The sequence below is a fragment of the Aulonocara stuartgranti genome (assembly GCF_965226115.1).
Source record: "Aulonocara stuartgranti genome assembly, chromosome: 13".
Taxonomy (NCBI): Eukaryota; Metazoa; Chordata; class Actinopteri; order Cichliformes; family Cichlidae; genus Aulonocara; species Aulonocara stuartgranti.
Genome location: NC_138949.1, coordinates 16018513 through 16031584, shown reverse-complemented (window position 1 = coordinate 16031584; position 13072 = coordinate 16018513). Strand labels below are relative to the sequence as shown.

At 39.0% G+C, this 13072-nt stretch overlaps 1 protein-coding gene across 2 annotated transcripts in view; it reads left to right on the top strand.

Moving 5' to 3' along the window:
* The window catches only part of prim2 (DNA primase subunit 2), a 29413-nt gene extending 16607 nt beyond the window's left edge, over window positions 1-12806 (top strand). For both annotated transcript variants that reach the window (XM_082557025.1, XM_082557024.1), the window contains exons 11-14: window positions 5177-5303; window positions 5489-5571; window positions 9497-9565; window positions 11787-12806. In XM_082557025.1, coding sequence (XP_082413151.1) covers window positions 5177-5303; window positions 5489-5571; window positions 9497-9565; window positions 11787-12014 — 507 coding nt within the window. In that variant the 3' untranslated portion in view covers window positions 12015-12806. The remainder of the gene's footprint in view (window positions 1-5176; window positions 5304-5488; window positions 5572-9496; window positions 9566-11786) is intronic.
* The last annotated feature ends 266 nt before the right edge of the window (window positions 12807-13072 follow it).

The following is a 13072-nucleotide window of genomic DNA, read 5'->3' as shown; positions in this document are numbered from 1 at the left end:
CATCATTATATACCAGCTAGCCCAACTTCAGTAACCCTACAAACGTCACTGCTGTTTAGTTTCCTGTCTTCATTTATGTTGGAAGTGATAGCAGAGCTGTACGTTTGATTTGTTTTCAGAAATCTCTCAGTCAGAACATGCAATATCATGCTTAGGTAACTAGCGAGCTAACTTCCGCTAGCTTCCTGCTAACTTCTAACTCCGTTAAATGTAATAACTTTTGTTTTCATGGATGCCTGGAAGTTGAACTTTATAGTTACACCTGGTAAAAGAGCAATGCTGATCGTTTTATTAAAGATGAAAGAATTTAGACAGTTTTTAACTCTAAGTGATGCTGCAGTGTTCGTTTGACCTGAAGCATACGGAGTTTAGGACCCAGTTTACTCCCAGATTTAAGAGCATCTTAGTCCGACAAATACGACAATAACAACGGCCGCTTGCATGTTCTGCAAAAAAATGTGCTTTGTTGTGTATCTGACGGACAAACACCAAACCAGTTCCACATCACTGAAGTTGCACCATTTTTACAAACCAATTCTGGTTCATCTGTTTCACTCAACAATCGGCCATGTGCGTATGAAAACAAAGGCACTGCGCATGCGCGTTTTACTCCCATTCTATCGCGATATTTCATTTTCCTATCGTTGCCTAACATTATACCGGTATTACCGTGAACGGTATAATATGGCCCAGCCCTACTCCACAGCAAGTGCCAAGAAGTGATTGTGCTGAGTTGAATAGACACCTGATGTAGCAGTCTGGTGTGGTTGTCCTTATGGACGGGCCTTGATCCCAGAGCCCTGTAGTCTTTGAATACTAATTTGTAGTAGTAGATCACACGGCTGGCATCCTGGTCGTGTCACCCCAGGTAGCCTGCGCTCTTTCCAGTCTGGGTCATGTTTTGCATCAGCCAGACATTTTGTCCAAGCATGTGGGATTGTCTTGAGCCCCTGTTTCTTGCTGGTGCCTCAGTTGAAAGAGTAATGAGGAAACAGATTACAGGATTCTGACCAGAATGGATACACAAAGATGCACATGGTTGTAGCTGCGTAGAAAGCAGGTGCTTTGTCATTTGTAAGGTTCAAATCTTTTTGCTGCATGGGAAAGACCAGCTTTGCAGAAGCAGGGTGTACATGGGATCAATGGGAGGCTAATGAATTTTAGCAACCCTGATGTCTAATATTAATCGAAGAGACACGAAACTGTTGTTCACTGCTGTTTATTGCATGATTGCAATCCATAAAAGCCACAAAAAGTTGCATGTTTAGGACATACAATTTGATTGGAATTGTAATAGGCATATTTTTTTGGCAATATGTAGTGTTTGTATTCTGGGAACGGTTAATAGGAGTGTTATTAAAAGATGTACTCTGCCATTTCAAATATAGATATTCACTCCAAAAGATAGTTAAAGTAGGGTAATTCTGGTTGGAGAACATACAGATGCATGCATACTAAGGAGATGAAAAGTAAAAATATCACTGAATAATTTGTGGAGCACTCAGAAATAGTTTTGCACTAATGCGAACCATGATTGATGTCAGGATAGCTATTTTAGAGTTTAGTTCAGTGAGGTTTTTTTTTTTTTCTTTCTTGAATGCAGATATTTAAATAAGGAATTTTACTTGAGGCATTCCATTCACTTTTTTTAAGCTGTTAATTTACTAACCCTTTACTAACCCTAGTAAAGCAGTCTCAGTGAGAGCCCCATGGTATAGCACAGCCCTCTTTAGCACCCTGTACAGAGGTGGCTTGGGTCCCGTGTACAAGTTCTCAGAGCAAGTAGCTGTGCACAAAGCTCTGCTCTTCTTCCACAGCAGAGGCAGCAGAATCACGCTGACCAGATCACAGCTCTCTGTGATGTATGTGTTGTGTCAGGGACTGCACTTTGTGCCAGGCTGCACAAAGCTTGCTCATTAGTATGCGACAGGCACAGAGGAAAAAGATGGGAGGCAGCATTGCCAAAAGGGAGGCCCGGAGGAAGAGGCAATGTAATATTAGACTAGAGGGGGAGAGAAAATTGATGAAATCAACTTGATCTATCCATTATTCTTGCTACAGAAGTTGGCCAATTCATTTGGAGGAGTGTCTATTTGTACCACATTTGAGTGTGTTGCATTGCCTTGAGGGGGTTGGCCTGCTTTTAAACTACTTGTTTTTCAAATGTTAACTTAAGGTTAATTAACTTCCACTAACTGACACATTCTTTCATAATGTAGGTTAAACAAATGAGTCATTAGATGACATGTCATATTAACTGCTTTTGGAGATGTGTTACAAATGTGCACCTTGCTATTTTTATCTCAGTATAATTTAAAAGGAGCCCCACGCTTCTTTGTTGCTACCCCATATTAAATAAATCCTGAGATGATTTTTGTCTTTCTTTCTCTCTTTTTATTCTTTCTTTCTTTCTTAAACAACATTCAACTCATTAGTAGCATCAGGATGTAGGAATTAATTAGAATTTTTGTGTCTTTTCTCCTCTTGGACCACTATTTTAGCAGCTTGAAAAACTCAATTCCAGACCCAAATTAACAGAATATTTGCCAGTAAATCACATATGTGATGTATAATGTTTAAAAGCCAGATAGTCTGAGACTTTCCTTTATTTTTACTGCTCATGCTGAGTTTAAAAGCTACCAAGTGGCAATATTTTGGTCACAATTCTTCAAAATTTAAATTTATGGGATCTGTCGGTAAAGAATAACAGCCCATGTGTCATGTATTGGTGAAGCTATAATAGGCACCTACTGCAAAAGTTATGACATGGGATAGCAGATATGACACAGGTGCTGCTAATAACATTGTGGCCCTGTGCTTTTAAGGCAGAACGGTCAGCCATGACACTTTTGACAGTGAGACAGCAACACCAGACTCTGAAGCTGAAGAAACCAATGCAACCCCCTCCACACACACACACACACACACACACACACACACACACACACACAGCTTTCCTAGTTTGACATGTCAAAATAGGCTAAAATTAAAAATTCCTTAAAATTCCAACTGTCACAGTGAAGTTTTTTTAAGTCCTCCCATTTAGTTTAAGCTGTTTCATGAGTTACAGATTTTGTGTCTCAGTGACTTTGCTGCTCTAATTTTTCAAATATTTAGTTAAATGCTAATTTTGCGTGAATGACCTTTTTAAAAAGCGATCGATGTCTTCTTTTCTGCAACATCAAACTACTGAACTGCTGCTCCTGCATTTTATAGTCACTCACCTTTATGTTGTAGCTTTTTGGTGTGAAAAGGCCCGTTGTGCAGATTGAAAGGGAAATGTATTATAATGGTATTTAACATGAGAGGGATTGGAGCTATAAGCACATCAGTCACTATGGGCTGAGCCTAAGAAGCCATGCCAAGTTTACACACGCGCACACACACACTCTCACTCACTCTTAAGTAATCCCTTTTGATTGTGACCTAATTCAGGATTTTGTGAATGTGCTGTAGAGTGTGGGGGGATGTTATAGTGATGTAGTCCCATGAGCCAAGATATGCATAAGAGCAGCTTTGGCTCAACTCCATTGAACGCATCTTTTGTAAATTTGCTCAGTTTGGGGGTCAGCTGTATCGGGGTATATCCAGGATTATCTGAAGTGTAGGTTGAGGCAAAACAAAAACATAAAAAAACACATTTAGAGGGGTTTCATTCACACGCCAGGTTGTGCTTTACCTCAGCTTTGCTGGGACAAATGACTGTTTAGTATGGTTTTTGAGGCTTTATGTCACTTTTAGCCTAGAAATGATTGTTTTTTAAATTCCAGGTAACATCTTGAATATGCTGTAACACTTGTGGAGTTCCCGTGCTTTGTTTTAATAGAGTAAGGGAGTCTTAAATCAGGAAAGACCTCTTATATTTATTATTTGATTTATCGTACTTAAAGAAGGTTTTACAAGTTTTTAAATTGCCACTGCAGCTTGGCACATTAGTAAGTTTGCAGGGTTTTATTGCAACATTAATGTGTTATGATGGGTGCAGTCATGTTGATTGTGTTCTGCCACTGTCAGAGCGCCCTCCCTGTATTTTACAGTCGGATTTTTAAAGGCACGGTCACTGCGATGCATTTTAATGACTGCACAGAATTACTGTGCAATAAAAAGTTCACTGCAAAGATTGTGTAAAATGACCCCCATCAAAAAGTATAACCAGCTAGAAGATGATGAGAAGGATTTCAGAGGTCTGTAATACAGTTCATATGTGTCCTTGACTTTGATCTCCAACTTTTAGGGCAGATCAGGTAAAGGGTTTTCAAGATGTCAAACCAGGATTTGCATAGTTCTGCTGCCTTTAAGCCATTGAACTGTTGAATAAGATATAACAAGACCTGGCTTTATCTGAGTGTAAATTCAGTCTGACTGTACACTTGATGGTTAGTACTAATGCAAAGCTGTAGTATAAATGAAAATATTCATGTTTATGCAGGGCAAAAAACACGATCATTTTCATTGTCAAGAAATCTATCACTATTTTTTTTAAGTCTATAAAATTTAAAGAGTAGTAATTACAGTCCATGTATTCAGCATATCCATCCCATAATATCATCAATTTTCTTAATTTGCTTTCCAGTTTGGGATCATAGGGGGCCTGTCCCAGCTGTCACTGAGCGAAAGGCAGGGTACTACTCTGGGCAGGTCAAAGCTAAAACGACTGGCATGTTGAGCATGTCACCTTCAATAGGTTGAATCCAAAACGCCTGTTACACAATGAACGGCAGACATTCACACAAACAACTGCTGTACTGAAATATAAAATGCTTGCTTTACTTACAGTAAACTCATTAGAGCAGTTTAGAGGATTGAACTGCTCATCTGAGTGTGAGCTGCACATTGAGGATTACAAAAGTGCTGTGTACATTAAACTGTGTTCTGGGGCCTTGTTTTGTTGAATTTAAAATAGACTTCATATTGAATTGAGTCCTTCTACAGGGCAGTGGGCAAAAGTTCTGAGAAAGATGGCCATATTACAGCATCCGTGGTTCAACTATCTCGAGTGTGGCGACACCTCTACAGCAGGTTCTCTCTAATAGCTCTATATTTCATTGAGGAAAACACCCTGTCAAAACTGACATGATGTATGACAATGACTCTTTTCACCCTTACCTTGTCCCTCTTACACTCTCATCCTCACTAATGCCTTTCGCTTCCTCTCTCCTTCTCTCCCTTTCTGTAGTTTGACAAAGCATATGCCTACAGCATCCGCCACATGTTTGGCAAAGAAGGAAAGCGAACAGACTACACCCCCTACAGTTGCATGAAGGTGATTTTATCAAACCCACCCAGCCAAGGAGACCATCATGGTGAGTTGACAGCTGTTGGAAGAAGTGGTTGGTTTGGAAACAGTAACACATTTGTGTTCGCTAAATCTTTGCAAATCTGCAGTTATAGTTTAATGTGCTTTCATGCTCCTTTATTTTCTTCCAACTGTTGAAATTCTTTATTTGCATTTTTTCCCTTTAAATAAAATCCCGCCTTATCTTTGTAGGATGTCCATTCCGTCACAGCGACCCGGAGCTGCTGAAGCAGAAGCTTCAAGTGTACAAAGTGTCTCCCAGTGGAATCAATCAGGTGGGTGCCATCTGTCCACAGTCGGTTTGTCAAATGGTTGAACAGCCCTCTAGCCACAATTCCCTTCTCTGACTGGGGACAGCATGTGTGTTATGTTTCTTCTTCAGTCTCACAAAACTCAGCCAGCAATCTTATTGGATTTATAAAAACTGTCAAAGAAATAATTTAGAAACCACCAAATAGTACTCATGTTAGTAGCCAATGGCAGTTTGTCTTAAATATTGTAAATGCCCCCTGCAGAATAGAGCTTCTTTTGTTTTTGTATAAAAATTACAATCATCAACTCAAATACTTGGTTCTAATTGAACAGAAATTTCTATGAACTTGTAAGAACTGTGTAGGACATGAATCAGTCTGTGTCAGATCCTGAATTTGAAATTTCCACTGAAGTCACGGGTAAGAGACAAGTGGAACCAAGATCTAGGCCATTTGCTTTTTGAAGTTTGCAAAGACTGCTAAATTTTGCCAGTGGTAGTTCACTCTTTGCAACATAGTACGCTGTTCTAAACAGATTTTTCAGGTTTATTTTTAGTATGTTATTTGCAATTGGTGTTTGTTCTGGGAAAGATATTGCAGACTGAGCAATAATGCATTTCTTGCATTTCTCATGGGTTCTAATGGGGGTTCTGGGTTCTGTTTGTACAGTTATGTTTTTTTTTTATGTTGCCATAGTGACGGGTGACGCCCTCTCGCTGCGACGGTGTGTCCTTCCGGGGTCAGAGGGCGCCCTGTGTGTTGTTGTTCTTGTTGCTGTGCGGTTGCCGCGCTGAGCAGTTAGCTAGCGGCAGTGTTCATCTGCAGATGTGCTCCCTGGCTAGCTCACGGGAAGCAAGACCAAACGACACCTCTGTCTCCTCCTTGTCTGAGCTCGCCACAATATTAAACATATCAGGTCCTGTTAAGGTTCACAATGGAGGAGGGAGAGTACAAACCACTCTTGGTCCAGAGGATCTTGGTCCAACAATGATTTTAATGAACACACGTGTGGGAAGACACTCTGTACGCAGACAGCCAGTAGTCCTCGACTTAATCAAAGCATGAACAGATATTTTATAGCATCAGGGTTTGTTTACTGACGCCCCTTCATGCGTCACCGGTACATTTTATACATAGATCAGATCAACACCAGAATGACTTTTCACCTAGAAGATCATCTTCTATTTTTACGGCTGGTACTTTCCGTTCTTATCTTAAAGTGAATTGTTCCTCTTTTTTGTCTAGACATAACTAATCTCTCCTCTAAATAAGTCTGACTAATGTGTGTGTATGTGTTGACCTCACATGCTCTTTGTGTCACCTCTTAACTGTCTGTGTCTCGTCCTCAAATGCTCTTTCTCAATTCACCTGTTGCACTTCTGACCTTTTACCAGACCAGAAGCTCACTGAGACTATGTGTATGTCTTCTACTAAATAAATGTTTTAACCAAGAACCTCTACTTAAAAGCTTAATATAAAATGATCTGATATATAAGTGTTTTGTAAGCATGTATTGCAATTCCTTCTATGTTCTAGTTTTCCCTCAGCATGGATCATCTAGACACTCTCACTAGATGAAGCTTAAGACCTTTAAAGAACCTGAACATCAACTCAAATAAGCACAGATATGCAATATGTATAAAATAGTTATAACTGCACCTGGAATACAAAGTTAATTTAATACCTGTGTGCATAAAACCTTAAAGCCTTCTTAAAGCTATCTGTTACATTGTTAAAGCCTCGTCTTAGCCTGCTGCTCAAAATAACTTCCTGCTTTCACTTCTGCATACAACTTCCTGTCAGCCTGCAACTCAGTCTTTCTGAAAGAGACACTGTTTAACCCCTGAATGCAATATAAACTCCAGATTATATTATTAATGCAATGGTAATAATGATGAATATTTAACAATAGCAGTAAAATAATTTCCCTGCTCCACAGTCCCCATAAGGAGAATCATGTGCTAACGGCTCTCTAAATGACTCGGGTAAAGTTTGTAGCATGCTTGTTGTTTTCGTCTGCTTCCACTTGTCTTTGCACTAGGATGATGTCGGCATAAATGTGCAGTCATATTCGTTGTGTTCCCACTAGTGCTGTCAGCGTTAATCTCGTTGAAATGACGTTAACGCCACAACACGGCAAATCTCCGTTAACGAGCTACCCCTGATCGCCCCGTGCGTAGGGCTAGACGGCCAACACGTTAACGAGCTAACTGCGCTAACACACTAGTTCCCACCCATGTAATTGATCATTGCATGGCACATCCAACATACTGTCTTACTTTAGTCCATGACGCGCTTACCTTCAGGGTCATACGTCACATGAAAACCAAAATAATTCCAAACGCCAAATCTGAATGAGGGTGGGGGAGGTTCAATTTGCCATGTTGCAAAGAGAGCTTAACTTCTGTCTCGCTAGCTTGCCCTGCGCTCTTCCTTCTGACAATGCTGTCTGTGTTGAATGCTCAGTGGATCTGCGCTCGACAGTGCAGCCTAGGCGGAGTAGTCGAACGCAGATTCACTGAGCGCTCAACACAGACAGCATCGTCAGAAGGAAAGTTGATGAAATAAATTACAAATTTTGTATTGTTCGATACATATGCGTACTGAACCGAAAGCACTGTATCGAACGGTTCAATATCGATACGAGTATCGTTGCACCCCTAACACATATATATATATATATGGACTGGTCTCTGGGCTTTAATCACTTGACCCTACCTACATTATCACCTTTTTTGTCACACATCTGATCGGGACAAGCTAATGCCATGTGGTACAGCTTTGATTTGGAGCAGTTTTACACAGAAAGATCAGTACAGGTAAATACAACTACATATACATATTTTGAGTTTTACTGATAATAAACAGTCTTCTAAAAATTGCTGAACCCTTTCAGCGGGGAGATGGTGTGCAGATTGCTTACAAAAAAAGGTGAAAAACTAATATACAAGTCAATAATTTATGGCAATCTGTGCAGCATTTGTAGAGACGTTTGGGTATATATTCACACATGAGGTTTTGTGAATATAAAAGAGATTTATTTCTGAGAGACCAAAAAGGTAAAGATAACTAAGGCTGTAATAGTATCACGAAATGTCTTGTGAATCTAAGACGTTGTTCTATAATCCCAGAGGAACCTTCAGAAATAAACCTCACAAAATAAAAGCCTTACCATAATAACACAGCTTGTATTGTTCCTATATTATCCATCATTTGTGTGCATTTTAGCAAATGCTCCTCATATTCCACTAAGCAAACTAAAGCTCTGATAAAAACGGCAAAGTCTGACTGAAACGGTGCGTAGCTCGACACTGATCTAACCCCAGCCTCAGTGTTTAGCATGCTGGTGGCAGTTTCATGCTGGAGGCAGCCTTCAGGAATCTGGGGAATAATGAAGGAACTAATTTCAGGCAGACTCCTCAGAAGTGTCTCTCTCCTAGTGAGTACTGATAACTTGGGATTTTTCTTTTTTCAGCAGGTCACTCACCCCGAGTATGCAGTCTCACTGCACACTACAGTGGCTTTATTACCAGAACGTTGCCGTTCTTATGTGACCCAGTAAAAAGTTGGGCTGCAGGCTGGGTGTTCACCCTCTCCCTTTTCCGCTTTGTAGAGCTTCAGAAGGCAAAAAAAAAAAAAAATCCCCCAAAATTGAGATCTGTAATCATTGCCACTGGTTATTCTCCAAAGAGCTGACCCAGGGCATGAATATTTAGATTAGCCTAAATATGTATGTGATCTGTTTTTATTAGGTTTGAAGAGATTTTTTGAAGGATGTATTCACTTCTGTCATGATGATTTACTAAAAAAAAGAAATGTGTAAAGTCATTTTAAATAGAGGGCTGGGGAAGCAAAAATTGGCAACAGTATTCTCTGTAGAGTTGCTGTATCAGTATCTAAGGTGTAGAAGTTTAACCTTAATTTTTGTGAACTGTGCCTTTTGTTGCAGATCCTGGAGCTGGTTAAAGGAATGCACTACCAGCTGGCATGCCAGAAATACTTTGAGCTGACACACAATGTAAGTGGAGTCATTTGATGCAGGGAGTAAGCAGGGGTACCTGTGTCAGAGGCAGGGGTTTGGTCCTTGCATCTCATGCATGAAGGCTCAGGAGAGACCCAAAACTGTCATCCCATCCATCATTAGCAGTCTGTCACAGCCGCTTAATTTTCATAGGTTTATTATAGCATTCCAATCTATTTTGCCTCCCTGTGGATGCTTATTTAATTTAAGCTGTTTTATGTGCGTGAGTCATCATCCTGTTCAGTCAGCAAAGCTAGGACTGAAAGTGACAACACATTTTCTTGTTACTGCAGATTGTTCAGGTCATTCAGCTGGAGTTTGCACACATGGATGCACTGCATTTACACAGCTTTTGGTGTAGTGTGAATGGACAGTAGAGGTCAGTTCATTCATTCTAATGACCAGCAGGGGGCAACGCCTCTGGCTTCAGGAACAAGTCAAACTTTACATCTAATCCTACCTTAATAAACACTTTAATACTGAGTCTATCCTCTTAAGCACATCTTTACATACTTATATTATACTAAGATTAACAGCAAGGTATGAGTCAGGATGTGGCAGCTTCATGTTTGACATTTGACTCGGTGCGTAATGAGAAGATCCAGGCCTCACATGAGGCCTAAAACCACTAGCTCACAAACCAACAGGTGATTGTGTTCAGTTTCAAAAGGAAGGCATCACTACAATTAATGCTGATAGGGGAAAATGACACATTGCACTTTTAGTAAGGTAACTATTTAGTGTTATTACAAGTTCCTATCCTTATTTAAATGGACTCAATGTATACAAATGTACACTACATGAATTTAGATAGATTTTTAAAATTCAGTCTTTCTGTCAGTGATTTATATCTCTTCACTCTACTAAAGCAGTATAAACGAAACAATGGTCTGCTGGGTTTGGGATGTGAATCCCTGTGTGTATTGCTGAGTACATTAATAGTACATCTAGTAGTACAATTCAGCATGGTCTTAATTTAAACCATAGATCCATTAGCCTGTGTTTATCATGTTACATGTCAATCTTAAATCTGTAGATTTCCAGGACTTTACATTCATATCTTCTTTTTAAAAAATAATGTCAATTATTTTTATTTCAATATACATTAGAACTCTAATTTACTCTAATTTGCTAAAGATTGACTTACTTAGTCTATTTTGTGCCTTATCTTTTTGCTGCTCATTATAGGAAGATTTTTACATATTGAAAATCTTACCACTTGAAACAGTTACTACTGGTAAAATATATCTTTGCTGTCATTATTATCCGTATAATTAAGTAGTGCAACAAAATTTGATTCACTGATATAAACTGTGCTGGTGTTGAACATCTGCTCTGATGTTCCTTTTGTGGGGAAAATTCCCAGGGCTATTTGGGTTGTTTATTGGTTTTTTTATTTAGAATTTGTGGGTCACTTGTTTAGTTAAAGTCATTACATGTACATTTATTTTCTCCAGGCAAACAAATAATAAAATAGCAAACAGTATGTTTTGCAGTCATGTGTAAAATAAATTTATTTGCCTCACATGGCAATATACAGACTGAATGCACATTTTAAATTTTTATCATCCCAACAACTCAAAAAAAAAAAAATGTTAGGAGCTGACGGACTAGCATTTAGGTCTACTACTTGCAGATACCTTAAAATACTATTAAAAGGAAGGCCGGTACTCTAGTGGTTCAATAGGTACGAATAGCCAGTGAAATATCTCCTTGGTAACTGAAGATGCTGACACACTGTTTGGGTATTTTAAATCATTTACTTTTTCCACATTGAAATGTTTTGAAAACATCAATCAAATTACTTAATTATTTTAAAAAAATCGCAGAAAAGGTCACAGAAAGAGAATTTGTATTCCATCCACTAATTGATTAATGGGTTTTTACTCATCATGAATGATTTTGACATTTTTATTTCCTGAAAGGCCATTTCATCTTTTCACTGTGCTCCGATAGAATAGTTAGCAGGTGACTTTGCGCACTAATGTGGCTGTGAAAGCCTCCTGTCCTCATTAGTAAATCGTTAGTAAATTAGTAAACCATTGCACATCCCCCTTACTGACGGAGATGCTAAATGACCGTCTTATAAAAGGTGACATTTTATTGAATCAGTCAATCATTGCCCTAGCAACCTGCCACTTTTGTGAAAACTAAACCTGCTGTTCTTACTATCTCCTGACCTTCCTTCTCCTGTGGTTTCTCTTTTTTTTATTAACAGATTGAAGACTCATCTTTCTCACTCAATCACCCTAACCAGTACTTTCTGGAGAGCCAGAAACTTCTGGGTGGAGGCAAGGACATAAAGAGAGAGATGGATGCTCCGCAGAGGTCACAGGAAAACTCCGCCTCCAAAGGATCAACCGGAACTCAAGAGGTGGCAGCAAACACCTCCCAACATTTGGCCGAGATGACAGAAGATTTGGAATCTTTCTTTCAAGAGGCCTGATTCTCAAATGTTTAAATACACATACAAATAATTCTGTATCTCTGGACATGCTCTGAATTCTGCTGAATCTTACAAATTCCCTAAACTTCAACTTTAAGTATTAAAGTTGAAAATCTGTCTTTCAGTCTTTTAATTCCAGCATAGCAGACTTTGGGAGAAAAAGTGAAGAAAATTAAAGGAGTGCACCACAGTGCTCATGGAAAGGAAAAATAGAAAGATTATGACCAAAAATAACATTAAAAAAATCTATAATTGAAACAGTAAGCTTTTGTATTTTGTCTAAAAATGTTTTTTTTCTATTTTCTTTATTGCAGGTTTTGATTCAACCTTTCAAAAATTCACACAGACGTTTCTTTTTTTCCGCTGTATGATATTCTTTGCTCACATGTCCGTGATCCTGCATTTATTTCTGCCTAACCATGCGTTAAAACTGCTCTCTTGGTTTGTTTTCCTTCTTTGTTTTTACTCTGGTCTGAACTCAGATGGCTTATATTCTCAGTGCACAGTATTTTGGCAGAGACATGGTTTGGGGGTTGATGACTAGAACATTTCCCAGCTGTCTCAAAAACAATGTCATTGTATTTGCTGGCAGCAGTGTGGATGAATGGTGGCAGGAGGGCAGATGAAAATAAACAATTTCCACACTTGTATTATGCTGCCTTGGAATATTGCCTCCTAGTGCACAATGCAATTTATTCAAAGCATACGTGGTCAAGAGATATTTCCTCACTTTCCTCTTGAGCCTCAGTTCAATAATTTGTTTAAAAAAAATAAAAAGGTGGCTGTCTAAAAGTCTTAACCTTTTTGTGCTGCTGTGGAATTAGCAACACAGACTCCTCCAATCTCGGTTCTTTAGGAGGTACAGTTTTGTGCTCTTATCTCCCCTCATACTATGCACTTTACCAGACTGCTAACTTTGGATCCAATTAGAGGGACAGCAGTGTTAGTTTATGAATGTAAATGCATTTTTCAGGAGGCTGGAGGAAACATTTGGGTCATTTTGTGGAAACCTCAATCTGTAATTTAATCATAGATGAATTTAAGACAAATGTCCCTGA